At 37.4% G+C, this 14,911-nt stretch overlaps 1 protein-coding gene across 1 annotated transcript; it reads left to right on the top strand.

Moving 5' to 3' along the window:
• The first annotated feature begins 379 nt into the window (after positions 1-379).
• On the top strand, positions 380-1,568 carry LOC128869588 (uncharacterized). Its single transcript, XM_054112152.1, has 3 exons — positions 380-565; positions 628-796; positions 860-1,568. Exons 2-3 carry the CDS (start codon positions 682-684, stop codon positions 1,405-1,407), a joined length of 663 nt encoding a protein of 220 aa, XP_053968127.1. The 5' UTR covers positions 380-565; positions 628-681; the 3' UTR covers positions 1,408-1,568.
• Positions 1,569-14,911: the final 13,343 nt, after the last annotated feature.

The raw sequence follows: 14,911 nt of genomic DNA, 5'->3' as shown, positions 1-14,911 counted from the left end.
ATTCCTCCAATTCGGTATCCATGAACTTTGGCGGCGCACCCTCGCGTTCTTCGTCTTCCAAGCCAAAATCACCACTTTTAAAGCGTGCAAACCACTTCTGGCACGTTCGCTCAGATAGAGCATGCTCACCATAAACTTCCACCAAGATACGATGACTTTCGGCTGCTTTTTTCTTCATATTAAAATAATGAAGAAGAATTCCCCGCAAAAACACATTATTTGGCACGAAATTCGACATTTTCAAGTGTGGTAAAAATATTGTTGTTTACGCTTCAAATAAAAAACTTATACTGACGTTTGTGCCTTACGACAGTAGCTCTCCAATGAATGTTTGGAAATGTGGATCGATGGAATAATAATCAAGTTACGCCATCTGTTGTAAAACCGCACGAACTTATTAATACCCCTATTAATATTTTTTTAAATGCCAACTCATTTCGCTTTTTAAAAACTTTTTTTATTCCAGGACAGAGGCAAGCGCATTCGCAGCAACCCAACTCGGAGATGGACGGCGGCAGAAGAGAAGTCTCTTATCGAGTTTTTATTGGAAAATCGGCGACTTGAGGTTTGTTTTTGTTTGCATAGAAGTAAAATAAAATTATGTACGTGCATACGTTTATTTTGCAGAAGCCGTCCGCTCAAGTTTATTATAAGGGTTTTTGCGAGGAGAAGCACATTACAATGGAGTGGAAGCTGGTGCGTGCAAAAGTGCGGAACATGAGAGCGAACTACAACAAAGCCAAAACATGGGAGGGATCGACGGGAGCAGGGAGCATGAACGGCGATACCATTAAAGGTATGTAGGTTCCTAAAATATTTCTTTGCCGATTAATTTCAATAGCCTAAATTTTTTTCCAAGGAACTTTGCTAAAAATGTGCTCATTTTTTTACGAGCTGGATGATATTTTTGGAAGCCGAATTTGCGAATCTTCCGTTATCGATGACACAATGGCAAATTTAGTTGAAGAGGGCCAAATAATTGAAAGCGAATCGCAAAGGCTGGTACAGAATACGGAAAGCCCTCATATTCCAGTATGTACTTCTAGCATGACACCAACCACAAGCTCTCAGAGTCCGGTTTGCACGTTGACTCCAACAACAGACATGAGCCGCAAAGGTATATACAGCCGGACAGCAGCTTCGGACATTATGAAGGTGCAAGCTGAAGTAATGGCATTCAAGAAGAGGAAATTGGAGGCAGAAACTAAAGCAAGAGATAAGGAGTTGCTCATAAGGGAAAAAGAATTCACCCTTAAGCAAAAGGAGTTTGAGCTAAAGGAAAGGCAGGCACGACATGAAGAAACTTTTAAAGAAAAGCAACTCCAAAGCCAAGAAAAATTGAAAATTCTTGAACTTGAAATGCAAGAGCGTTTGGCTATGGAGGAATTGAAACTCAAGTATAAATGAAAAACTTCATGAAATCATGTCCTCATATACATATGTATCTACGTATGAAAATATTTTTGAGTTTAACTCTTTTTATTAATAAAAAACACACAACTGATTCAAAACTATAAACAGAGCTGTTCAAAAATTTTTATATTGAAGTGCAAATCGCAATACATATACAAAATTATATGTGCACAGAAACTTTTTTAAATTGAAAAAAAAAAAAAAAAAAAATTATTTTAAAAGTTCAAAGAATTTTGATGGTCTCCTTTAATAATATATTTAAAATTAAAATTTTTTTCAGTGCTATAATATTTTTGAAAATTTTTTTGTTGTTAATTTGTTAATGTAAATTAGAATATCATACTAAAGTACCTTGGCTTTTTGTTTGCACTTTCATATGAAATTCAGGCACTTTCATATGAATCGAATTTATATGTAAGGTCAAATGGGAGTGCTATGAAAAATTCTGTTTTAATATTCAAAGTGTGAATTTGTATCTGTGCTTATTCTTCAGGGCAAAAAAAAAACAAAAGTGCTAAAAATGTATATGGGGTGAACAGCTCTGCTATAAGTAAAAATATTTGGAGTAACTGGCTTTTATTGACATGGTGGAGGAGTTTGATAGTAGCATTAATTACTGGGTTGATTTTGAATAAAGTTTAATAAACTATCCCTAAGGGTCGTTAACGGTAATAAGTGGGTAGTTGGCTCTAAACTGCATTCTTGATCCTCATTGTTGAAGCTTATGAAAATATTGTGTAAAATGCAGCATACCATTATCCAATCATTGCAATCTTTTTTGTTTTGTATTGTGTGCAATCTGAACTTGAGTTCTTTCAGGCTAGGGAATTTTTCTTTCACAGCCCCGAAACAATTTTCAATTCGCACGCGATATTTTGAGAAGTATTTGTTAAAGTTTTCTCTCTCCTCTCTAGTGTATTCTGTACTATTTTGGCGGAATGGGGTCAGTAGATATGATTTCAGTGGATATGCACTATCACCAGCAATCCATTGCGATGCCGACAAAAATCTGTGTGGGTGTTTTGAGAGCAAGGAGTCCGAAAACATTTTTGCATCGTGGACACTACCCGGGTAACCTAGTGTAGCTTGCCTTATGCGTAAGCGATAATCACAAATTACTTGAATTTTGATAGAGTACTGGCGCTTACGGGAAAAGAAGATCTCATGATGCCTAACCGGTGCTTCGGCCAATTTAATTTCGGAGACATCAATGTATCCAACACATCCAGGCATTTATTTTTCTGTGGCTGCAACCAGCTTTAAACGCTCTCTTTCATTGGGCCAGAATAAAAATCTACAATTTAAATTGAGTATGGCTGAAAAAACTCGCCTGGTTACGATTTGAATGGTACCGCCATCTCCAACACCAAATAAGGATACCACTTTACGGATCGAAAGTCCTTCACCCGAAGATCCCAACCTATAAAGTACGAGTTTAAGCTGAAGTTCAATCGGAAGCTGTATTGTGTTGTTATCACTCCGAAACACATCATCATCTTTTACTAAGATTAAAAGGTGGTCAAACTCCATTTGGTTTACCCGCAGCATTTGGCAAAATCTGTTTTCATCTAAATGCTCCAATACATTCAGCTTCCATTGGTTTGACTTAGGAATTCCTAAATGGACACCTCGGCGATTGTTTAGCAATATCAGCATATTCAGTCTGAAACTTTCATCGATATCTTCCTGCTCGTCTTCATCACCTACAATCAACACGTAAAAAGAGCACAAAGGAAGTGTTGGATTACTTACTCTCGTCCACAATGAAGATGTCGTGTGTATATTTTTGACAAATCGCTTCTATTATTTTACTTTTTTCGCTCCTCCTAGGCATTTTTATGTTTATATTTATATTTTGTATTACTTTCACTTCTGCTAAGCAGCTGATTGATTGGGTGAATAGCATTCACAATAGTACATCAAATAGCAAAGGATGTTCACACGTTCGACTATACAACTGTGCTATTTCAATAGCAGAAGGGAGAAATAGCATCAATAGTACACTTTGTGAACTCCCTAAAAGTTTTTTCTGATAGCGGTCGCGCCTCGGCAGGCAATGGCAAACCTTCGAGTGTATTTTTGCCATGAAAAAACTCCAAATAAAAAATTTCTGCCGTTCGGAGTCGGGTTGATACTTTAGGCCCTTCCATTTGTGGAACAAGATCAAGACACACGCCACAAATAGGAGGAGGAGCTCGACCAAACACCCAAAAATGGTGTACGCGCTCATTTTGCGAGACCTAGTTAATAAAATTTGTGTTGTCTATTTAGACGACATTCTAATTTTCTCTACAAGCTTCCAAGAGCACAAAAATGATATATATCGTATGCTCAAAAAACTTCGCAAATCAAATTTGAAAACTCAAATCAATAAATGCAATTATTTGCTAAAGAGATTTCGTAACTGGGTCTTAACCCCCGAAGGAGTTAAGCTTTATACTACTAAAGTGGATCAAATTTTGAAGTTAAGGTTACCAAAATCAGTGAAACAGAAAAAAACGTTTCTTAGCATTGCTGGTTACAGTCGGAAATTTATGAAAGATTTTTTGAGGGTAGCTTATCCAATGACAAGGTACTTGAAAAAAGGAGTCAAATTAAATTTCTATAATCCGAATTACATAAATTCATTCGAGAAACTAAAAAAAGTTATAACAGAGTCACCGGTACTTAAGTACCCATATTTTAATCAAGAATTTCAATTAGTAACTGACGCAAGTTAAGACGCTCTTTCAGGCCCGTAGCCCGACCTAACCAACTCGAAGGACGGGCAAGATTAAAAGTTTGCAAGAACAATTAATCAAATGAATAATTGGTTAAAATTATTTGTGTAATAATTTTTTTAGAATAAATCATTTTATTTTATAATTAAATAGTTACAAATAAAATAAATAAGAAAATTCAATTTTCAATTAATGCTTAAAAGAAATATACAAGCAAATATTGTTAAGAATAGATACTTAGTACAATGGCAGTTTAAGATTTTTGTTATTATTAAATTTTCGGAAAATTGTATCGATATTAATTGCACGTGTGCGATGTCTTTCAAAAGCTAAGTAGACGAGATCAGCCATGCGGGCATGGGTCATGGACAGGCGTTGCGGCCTATTAATTGCGGTCAATGCCGAAAACGTTGATTCGAAAGTTCCTGTACTGCACCCAAATGTCTCAACAGCTGCCATAAGCTCGAACGTATCACTGAAAGCTTCACGAAATTTAAAAAAGTACCTCCAACTTTGTTCCATCGTCGCTAATGTTGGAAATCGCAGTAACTAGCTCCTGATTCTCTGAGAAGCGTCGCTTGATTTCGTTTATTATAAGATCAAGGCATTCATTGTAAATTCCTTTCACCTTCTTATTTGACCCTCGTAGGTTCCCATCAGCTCAGCGATTCGCAGAGTATGAAGGTAATCTGGTCTCAGTTATGTAGCTTGGATGCTCAGTTGTTTTAATTTTTTCGTTTAGACATTGTTTCGATCATGGGTTCAGTCATGGGTATGAGCTTATTACGCATCTTCCAAAATTAATTCAAATTCCTTCCGGCTTGATCTCATAACTTGAAGTTGTTGAAGAACTGACTCTATGACGTCTTTCAAGCTCGCTGTTCGTCACTGCATTGCAGCGTCCGCTGGATGTAAAATCAAAAATTAAACAAAATCGAAATTCTTCCGTTTTTATTACTATTTTGATTCCAATACTTTTTGCTCTTTCTTCTCCATTGAACAATTTAGACTGGGTAACTACTTCATCAAGCACTCGATTTATTTCAGGGTAATTAGATGACACAACATGTGTAATTGCAAAGTGACCGGACCATAGTTACGGTAGCAATCGCACTATGTTTTTTCCTTCATATAAAGAAGAAATTTTGGAATGGTGAAAAAATGCATATCATTGTCAGACACCGCTTTTACAGCAACGAGATGGAGACGATGGTTGAAGCAGTGTATGTAAGGAATTTTACGATTTAGGTGTTGTTCCAGGAGACCAGAAACACCTCCTCTTTTACCACTCATCACATTAGCTCCATCATAGCATTGGCACAAAAGGCACGACAAATCGATACTATTCTCACGCAATGTTTCAATTGTTTTTTCGGTGAATGTTTTAGCGTCCAATCCCTTAGTTGTAATAATATCGAGTAATGATTCTCAAGCTCTTCCTCACTTCACGTTTCTTAGAGCGATAGCTATATTCCCTCGCTTGTTTTTGTCTTTGATTCCGTCTACCATTAGCGTAAACCATGGAACATCAGAATTTTTCACATCAGAAACTACTGATTTTCTAACTGATTTAGCCATGATTTACTTTTTACTTCATTTTGTATTTCTGGAGACGTGTATTTAGCAGTTCTGGGAATAGTTTCATTGCACTTAGCTAAAAAACTTTTCTTTTTTGACGTGAACTCGAAAAGTCGTATGAATATACCACGTTCAGCTTTTTCATCAACGTCATAAGATCCGCGAAAGGGAAGTTCATTGGTCGCCAGGAATTAAACGACTTCAATAATAGATTTTATGTAATATCTATGTTTACCAAGTGTTTCGTCATTGACAAGAGTTGAAATTTCTGTGTTTGTATTATGCCGATTCTTTTTTTCCTGCCACAAAATCATAGTGAAGCACGCGATCCAGTCCTTTCATGTCGTCAAAAACCTCTTTTCATACCTTTCGCATTTTTCCAGTTTCTAAAGCCACTCAAAGTAAATTCCACGTCTTTCGAATCTGATGGTTTAAACTGCATACATGCATAACAAAAAGCAGCGTCTTTTGTCACCGAATACATCAACCATTTATATTCGTGGAACCATGATGATAGAAAAGAACGGTTATTACTTTAAGGGTACTGCGTCAAAACTATTTGCTTGACAGGTTCTCATTTTTTAGGTAAATCTTTTATCTCATTTATTTATATTGTTAATGTTGATTGAGATTCAGATTGCGAGCAGCCTAAGCATCTATAGTATTTTTGGATGAAGAGGTAGAAGGCACGTCGGAAGTCTCTTCTAAACGGGGACGTTTTACGCCGAAATAATTCCTAATCCAATCCAATCTACAACCAGTTTTAAGTCAGGCAAACTTTATCTCGATGGCGTTTCACTGGCACTAGATAGATATTTCCTGAGTTGAATTTCCTAAATATTTGACCAAAGTAGGATGTTCTTAGTAAACACCAGGCAGGTTTTTGCGTGGCAGGGCTTAACTTAAGTAAACTGGTGTGAATCTAGACAAAATTTTTACTGACAAAATTGCTACAGTAGATACTGCGTTGGTTCTCTCAATAATAATTACGATAACCCTCATGAGACGTCCGTCAGGTTAGAGCTACCACTTTTAAAAATCAAAATCAAATTTAGCTATTCAATTTCCGTTTTTTACCGTTTTTTTACTGTGGAATTGAAAAAATTACAGCTCTTTGGTTTTTGTTAAATAAGCCCTGGTTGTGCTAACTTTATGGCTATACAGCATTGTCACCCTAGTAACTTTTGAGTGGGTGGTTAAAAATGAAAAAAGTATGCCAATAATTCTCTTTTTTTTCGTTTTTCAAAGTGGATTCAAAAAATGTATCTCTCTTTTTTTTAAATAACCCCTGGTAGTGAATCCACGTGAAAAACGATATAAAACGGGAGTTATTGGCATATTTTTTTTAGCATTTTTTTAGAGCTGTATTTTTTCGATTCCACGGTAAAAAAAATCGGTAAAAAACGGAAATTAAATAGCTATATTTGATTATGATTTTTAAAAGTGGTACTGCTAACTTGACGCCCATCCTAATGGGTGCATAACAGTTCCACGTAAGACAAACCCCATGTCGAGTGAATGTTACTGGCACTGGGTAGACATTTCCTGAGTTGAATTGCCTAGCTGCGGCCTAGCAAGATTTATTATTTATTTAATTTTCTCGCAATTCGCAGATGCAATTTCAGAAAGGGTTTAGAATATATGGCAACTGTTTACTCAAACATCAAGATCAAGAAAAACACTATACTGGATTTTGTCTGTAATAACTGACTAGGACAAAGTAGAAATTATGATTAGGACCTTAATTGATATTTATAATGAAATGCACAGAAATTACAGAAATGCTCAATGCAGAGGGTAAATAAATCGGTTATTGCATATGTTGTCAAGATGCGTAATACATTTTTGTCACTTTTTTGTACTGGGTTTTCCCATTCAGTGCCTGCTTGAAGTTCCCTAACAATACCTCTCTAAAGTAGGCATTAATCATAGAACTAGGGCCTGGCCAGTGTGTTTTCTAGAATCGAGCGAAGAAATGGAATACCCAGCTGGCACCCAGCCAAAATCCAGTTCCGATCTCTCACCGTGTTATTATCACTTATAAGCACACTATTAATTCAATAATTCCAATTATTAGAAATTTGATTATCAAAGTGATTACTTAATTAAACTATTTCTTTATATATTGATTTGAAATAAAAATTTTGCAAAACTTGTTCTCGGGTGAATTAATTGACGAAAACAAGACACAGGCTATCTTCATGGCTGATCATCCGTAACGTTGAGAAGGCACGTTCATTGGTGGGCAGGCGGAATTCCCATTATCCGAAGAATTTGATGAATGTTTGGCGCATGCTTGTGCAGTTTGGGAACATTTGTCAAAATTATAATGCCAAAGTTCAACAATACAAAGAAGTATCAACAAACACAGGTGTGCCGATTCTCCAATGCTATCCAATCACATCACTAGCACTGAAAACTTCAACCATGTAATGAGCAACATTTTGAGTGATTATTATGCCAAAATTTTTTCAAACATCGGTTTTTTCTTGTACTTACTCTCTGTACGGGCAAAGAATTCGCTTGTGCAGGGCAAGGCCCGTCCACGCTCGTACGTAGCTACCTACGGGCCTGCGCTCTTGTGGCCGTTGTGCAACAGAATTGTCATCCAGTATGCTATGCAAGTACATCTCTTAATGAGCACGAAAGGAATTATTCGGCAACTGAATGAGAACTACTTATATTTTGGACTACAAGCTATTTTATGCCATATTTGTACGGTACAAAATTTGAAATTTTATCCGACCACCAGCCTTTGAAATGGTTGTTAGCTGAATCGCAGGGAAAAGTGAGTCCCAGGCTGCATCGTTGGCTCATCAAGCTAAGCGAATTTAATATAAATGACAACTATAGTAAGGGCAAAGAAAATCTAGTGGCGGACAAGCTCCCTTTATAATAATAAAACTGACAACTTGGATACCATTCACTTACAAATGGAAGATTTACATGACCACATTCCCATTCTAGAAACTGAGGTGAATAGATTCAAAACAAAATCAGCAAAAAGATTTGGAAACGAAACACAAAAACAAAAAGATTTATATAAGTTTTTCTGATAATTTAGAATCAATTTTAAAACAATATATAGTTAGCGTTGCATACAAGCAACGAAAAAGAGTATATCAATAAAATAAATAAATGTAGGGAAAATTATGTTGAACAAAGAACTGATGGTTACCATATATGTATTAAGAATTACAAGCTCTGCGACATAAAGAGCAACCTAAGTTCAAAAGCTCCAAACTCGAAAACATTCATAGCTAAATATCAAAAGAAAATTTAAATATGATAAAACTGTTGAAATTTAGGTTAAGATGTAACATTTTTAGCTTAAATTTAATTACTTAATTATTAACTATTGTTAATTTAGGAAATAAAACTAGAAAACCGAATTAGTAAAAATAGAAGTTAAGATATATCTTCAATTCTAGCGATGGGGAAGTTATGCCCATCTTGTACCCATTTACCCTATTTTAAAAACACTTATGTATATATAATTACTTCCATTCCACTTGTTCCAATTTCATATGCTTCTTTAGTACGATAATATTTAGCTTTCAAATAACTTCTAAGAAAACCCTCTCTCAACTTCTAACATATAAAATATCCTTCATTAGCATACTTTTACTCTAGTTTTGGACTTGTAAGCAACTGGTCGTATATCTCTTGTGTCAATAAATATATTATATATATTAAGTTATATAAAATGTATGAAAATATTGAGTTTTCATTACATGCGACAAGCCATACCGCACCAAGAATATTCATCGATATCAGCACCCAAGAAACCATTGCCGTCTGCACAAAATGTAGGAAAACATCTGTATTTTGCCTTGAACCACATTTCCGAACCATAATATTATTCGGACGGCGTTGTATTTTACGGCGAGACAAAGATAATGCTACATTACAACGATGGACCGACTAGAGTATATCGCAATCCCTTGAGAGCTTTATAAAATAGAAATGTAATTCCTGCGGTAAAATTTGGAAAAATTAGGTTGGGGGATGCATTTCAAGTAAAGGAGTCGGAGAAGCTTTAGTGTTTATTGATGACACAATGGACGCCAAACAATATCTAAATATATCTAAAAAAGAACTTAGGCGGCAGTGCTAAAAAATTTGAGTTTGTCACTAAGAATAAACCAAATTTTATATTTTACTAAGATAACGATCCAAAGCATAATGAGCATAATATGCAGATTTGTCCTCTATATAATTGCGGTAAAGCTATAAATATACCAGCCCAGAGTCCCGACATAAACCTGATTGAAAATTTGTGGGCCTCTTTGAAGAAAAGAGTCCATAAAAGACATTCAAAGAATGCAGCAGCATTAAAAACTGCAATTATGGAGGAGTGCCAGGATATACCGAACGTATACGACATAAACAAATTGGTCTATTTCATGAAAAAGCGCCTGCAAAATATTACTGAAGCTAACGGTTATCATATCAAATATTAAATTAATCAAAAAATTACGAATTCACATTATTCAAAAAAGCCGGTATTAAAGTTTGTGAAAAGAGTTTACTGACAGTGTCGAAATAGTGTGTTATTTGTTTTTGTTGCTTTAGTTCTGGTTTTTCCAAAATATTTCAATTTTTTCTTAGTAATTCCATTTAAATGCTGTGAATAAATATGAATCCGTACAAAAAAGAAGTCAAAGATAAATAAATAGTGATATTTTTTGTTATTGAAATCGAAAAATTGATTTTCAATGTCGAAACTTACTCTTAGTCGGAGCAGGGGTTTTCTCTAAATCAGCCAATTTATTTACCTCCTTTAAACTGCTAAATACTGCTTGTGTTTTCCAGGCAGAAGTCTTTGCGATCCTAGGTAGGTAGGTAGGTGAAATGGTTGAAGTGCCGGTCTGGCACTCCTCAAGTATCACTAAAGCGCCGTTTCGATACCATTGCAGGACCTTCAACAGGCAGACATCTACAGCCAGCCAGACCTGTTGATATAATGGAGGAAAAATTCAAACGAATTTCCGAAATTTAGTCAACGAAGTATATGCTGATGATATTCTTTCAGCCAAACACTACCTGGACTCAGCAATGATGACTTGCATCAAGCGCCTCGTTCTTCGCGTTGAGGTACCCTTACTGAGAGCTGCATGGCTGTTAGTGCCCAAATATCAAGTCGTTAACGGTCCCATCGGATAGCTAGACACGGTCGGTTGTAACAAGTGCCTTACCGCGGTATACCCGCTCTGCCGTGACGGCCCAGGGGGTAGAGGGCCCTTCAACAATTGCGCCGTTTGCGGCTGTTGTTTATAGCGAGGTGACGACGAATTGCCTTCAAGTAGCCCTCGTAGACGCAAAATCCCAAGTCGGCCATGGTCGTTAAATACCTCATGGCAAGTCAAGGACAAACCCGCCTCTTCGATTTGGGAGATATACGAGGTGTGTTCAAAAAGTATCGCGAATTTTGTATTTCTTCAAAAATTGTTTATTTATTCGTTATTATCTATTTTGTCCCCTTCAAAGTAATCCCCATGAGGTATTATGCACTTGTGCCAACGTTTTTTCCAATCTTCGAAGCACTTCAAAAAATGATTTCTTTTATCTTGTTCAGCTCCTCCTTCGATGCCGTCTTTATCCCGTCAATCGTAGCGTAGTGTCGTCCTTTCATGGACCCCTTCAGTTTCGGGAGCAAGAAAAAGTCACAGGAGGCCAGATCTTGGGAATACGGTGGCTGTGGCATCATTAGTGTGTTGTTTTTGGCCAAAAAGTCGCGCACAAGCAACGATGTGTGAGCAGGGGCATTATCGTGATGCAGGAGCCAATTTTAGTTCTTCCACAAATCCGGACGTTTCTGGCGTATTTCTTCACGCAAATTGCGCATAACTTGTAGGTAATATTCCTTTTTGACCGTTTTAGCCTGTGGCAAGAACTCATGATGCACAGCGCCCCTGCAATCGAAGAAAACGGTAAGCAAAACTTTTACATTCGACAGAACTTGGCTCGCTTTTTTTGGTCGTGGTGTTCGTGGTTTCCACGTCAACCAAAACCCACGATTCGTCACCAGTTATGACCCTCTGGAGCAAATTTGGGTCGTCGCGGACAGAGTCCAACATCCCATTAGCAATGTTCATGCGATTCTGCTTCTGATCGAAATTGAGCAGCCTTGGTACGAATTTTACGGCGACCCGTCTCATGCCCAAATCATTGAAAAAAATAAAATGGCACGAGCCAATCGATATGTCTAGGTCTTCAGCAACTTCTGTAACGGTGATTCGACGAATGGCCAATACCATTTTCTTCACTTCATCAACTTTTTTGTCTGTTCTTGAAGTACTCGGGCGTCCGACAAGCTTTTCGTCATTCACAAATTCTCGGCCTTCTGAGAACATTTTTTACCGCCAACAAACGTTGCTTTGGTCCAAAGTATCTTCTCCGTATGACGCAGTCAACATTCGGAATGCAGCCGCGCTCTTAATTTCGTTTTTGACACAAAATTTGATACAGGTTCTTTTATTTCATCTTTTTGAACAGGTAAAAATGGAAGACGAGCCGAAAGCAGCTGTCAACAATTAACTGAATATTCAAAATGGCCGAACTCGTCGGCACGAGTGAGAGACATGAGTACCTATATATCACCACAAGTAAATCGAAATTCGAATATACGTAACCTGCGAAAGTTCAAAATTCGCGATACTTTTTGAACACACCTCGTATGTCACAGTTGTAGAGTAATCAAGTATGCCGATGAGGTTTCAGAGAGAGAAGTGCGCTACTAAGGTTAGCAATACTTGGGAGGGGTAGTCGCTTAAGCTCATCTCTCCTTTGGAGATCCCTAGGAGACCCAGAACCTTCTTTTGGCTGCCGAAGCTGAAGCTGAAGGGATCCGAAGGGTCCATTGCCTCAAGCTGTAAACCCTAACGTTCCTATGGACGACTGGTATGTGATTATTTCGGAGGAACCTCAGAAACACAGCTCCACAGTTCTGCTGCTTATATCTGAAGAGTCCCTAAAGGTACTCGAAAAAAGCACCATAAGCTTTGTTTAGCCTCAGAATGTCTAAAGTTAAGATCCTCCCCGCGTCTGTTGGCCAAATGGTGACCTGGATGAAATCGGAGAAGAAGAAAACCAACCGCCCGACAAACAAAGTCCAGGATCCCCATGAATTCCTTGGAGCCCATGGAGCAGGCTTAAGTGAGCTTCCTTTAACTAAGTTATGTTAGGCGAAGCTCAGATTAACCTCCGCCTTCCTAGTCCAAACATCGTTAACCTCTAGGACATCTTCAAGGAAGAAGACAAGTACCTTTCGAGGGACCAGAACTCTTGTAAAAAGAGAAGACTGCGATTGGGCTGAATCTGCAGAAGAATCTTTAATATCTTGGCAAATACTCATTTTCTGGAAAACTCTGTTGCCCCATGGGACATTGTTGAAATGAGTCGACAGGCATGGTTCCTAGATATGTTCCTGAAATCTATCCTATCTGCTGGCAGAATCCCTTGGGCAATAAATAGTTTTCCCCTTTAAATCTCCTGGTGTTACCGAACATTCCAGTGATGCTTCAAGAAACAAGAAGCTTGGTGGTTCTGGTTCTGCAAGAAATCTACATGGCGTGTATCATTCTTAATTACGCCTCCGCCAAATGGAATAAATCGAGGGTTGTTTTCATACGGAGGATCGAAATCCACGGGAACGGCCTTACACGTAGAGGTTCTGCCAATTTTAATGTATGGATGCCTGGTTTGGTGGAAAGCTCTTCGGAAGGGCTATAATAGCTCTAAGCTTGGGAGGGTCCAAGGAACTGCATGTATCGGAATCAACGGATCATGTAAAACTGGTCCCAGTGCTCCCCTGAGTGTCATTTTGCACTTACTTCTCATCGAATTTTACGGTATGTCTATAGCTGTGAGATTAAAGGAGTTTGGTCTCTCGAGGCAATCTATCGTGGGACATGGTAGCATTTTTCGGCAGCCAACACTGCATTTATCTGAACTTCGTACAGATCTCTCTAACCGCAAACTGGAGTTTGAGGGTCGTGCCAGAGCAATCATATCAAGTGGACAAGATTAGAACGATAGGGAAATATGTACCGATGCTGGTATCTTTGTCTTCACTGACGTCTGCAAGATTGAATCGGAAGTCGGAGCAAGAGTCCAGAATCGAGGGAGATATTAACATTTCTTCCGACAGTCCAGCCGCGATCAAGGGTCTGGTGACGCCATGATGCTGATCCAAACTGGTCAACTCTACTAAGGAAGAGATCAACTATTTTGGGAGTGCTTGTATCATTTTTCGGATCTGGGTTCCAGGACATAGGAACATAGGAAATGAAATTGCTAATAAGCTTTCCAGGAAGGGGAAGTCTCATAATAGTATCAAAACGGCGCTTTAATGCTACCAGACTGGTACTTCAACCATTTCACCTACCTACCTACCTACCTTAATCTAGTTGTGTTTGATACGCAGTTTATACAGTTATAACTCTTAATGCGAAACTCGTTTTCATTAATATCTGCAGTAATATACGTTTCCAAAAGGACAATAAACTTGGCTATTCTTGTCTGTTATCAATTCTAACTCACCGAAATTATGTAAAGTAGTTTGCATTAAGATTCAACTTCAATTTTTCATTTGCTCTAGCACAATTTATGCACGTTTTTATTGGTATCTTTCAGCATTCACTTGTTCTGTGGCAAGACACTTCACAATTTTTTTTGTTTTTGCAGTTAGATCCCCAATGATTAAAACTCTTGCATTTAAAACAACATAAAATTTCTGTACTCGCAAACACTCGACATCACTCTTAGGAAGGTTTCGAAATCAGTTTCAATTATAACATTGAAAAACTGATTATTTTCACTTCATATTACTTCATCAATTTTAGGTAATTCTTTTCTACAGCTGTATTTCACTTTCTTATTTTTCTACGAGTTCTTATGTCTGTATTTGGTGATAACAAACCTAGGATTCAAGGCATTTTGAACTTTGACTTCATAATCTTCTCTTTCTTCAGTGTTTTTATTTTCCATAATTATAACACCATTTTGCTTACTTACTACGCTAATAATTATTAAATTTTTCGAATCTACTTGCTTATTTAGTTCTTCTTGGGGGAACCCCAAGAACCCCAAACCCATTTTGTTTATTTTTCAACATAATTATCAATGGAGCCTCCTTTCTCATTTCGGGCACTATCTTAATAACATTTGATCTAACATTGCCTTTTAAAACTTCTAGG

Source organism: Anastrepha ludens, chromosome X, assembly GCF_028408465.1.
Source record: "Anastrepha ludens isolate Willacy chromosome X, idAnaLude1.1, whole genome shotgun sequence".
In the NCBI taxonomy this organism is placed as follows: domain Eukaryota; kingdom Metazoa; phylum Arthropoda; class Insecta; order Diptera; family Tephritidae; genus Anastrepha; species Anastrepha ludens.
This window is presented reverse-complemented; position numbering and strand designations above follow the sequence as displayed.

Excerpts from the sequence above, each read along its gene's own strand:
- LOC128869588 (XM_054112152.1), top strand. The coding sequence starts at position 682 with ATGGAGTGGAAGCTGGTGCGTGCAAAAGTGCGGAACATGAGAGCGAAC. Across the intron at positions 797-859 it reads GAACGGCGATACCATTAAAG|GAACTTTGCTAAAAATGTGC; the intron begins GTATGTAGGTTC and ends TTTTTTTCCAAG.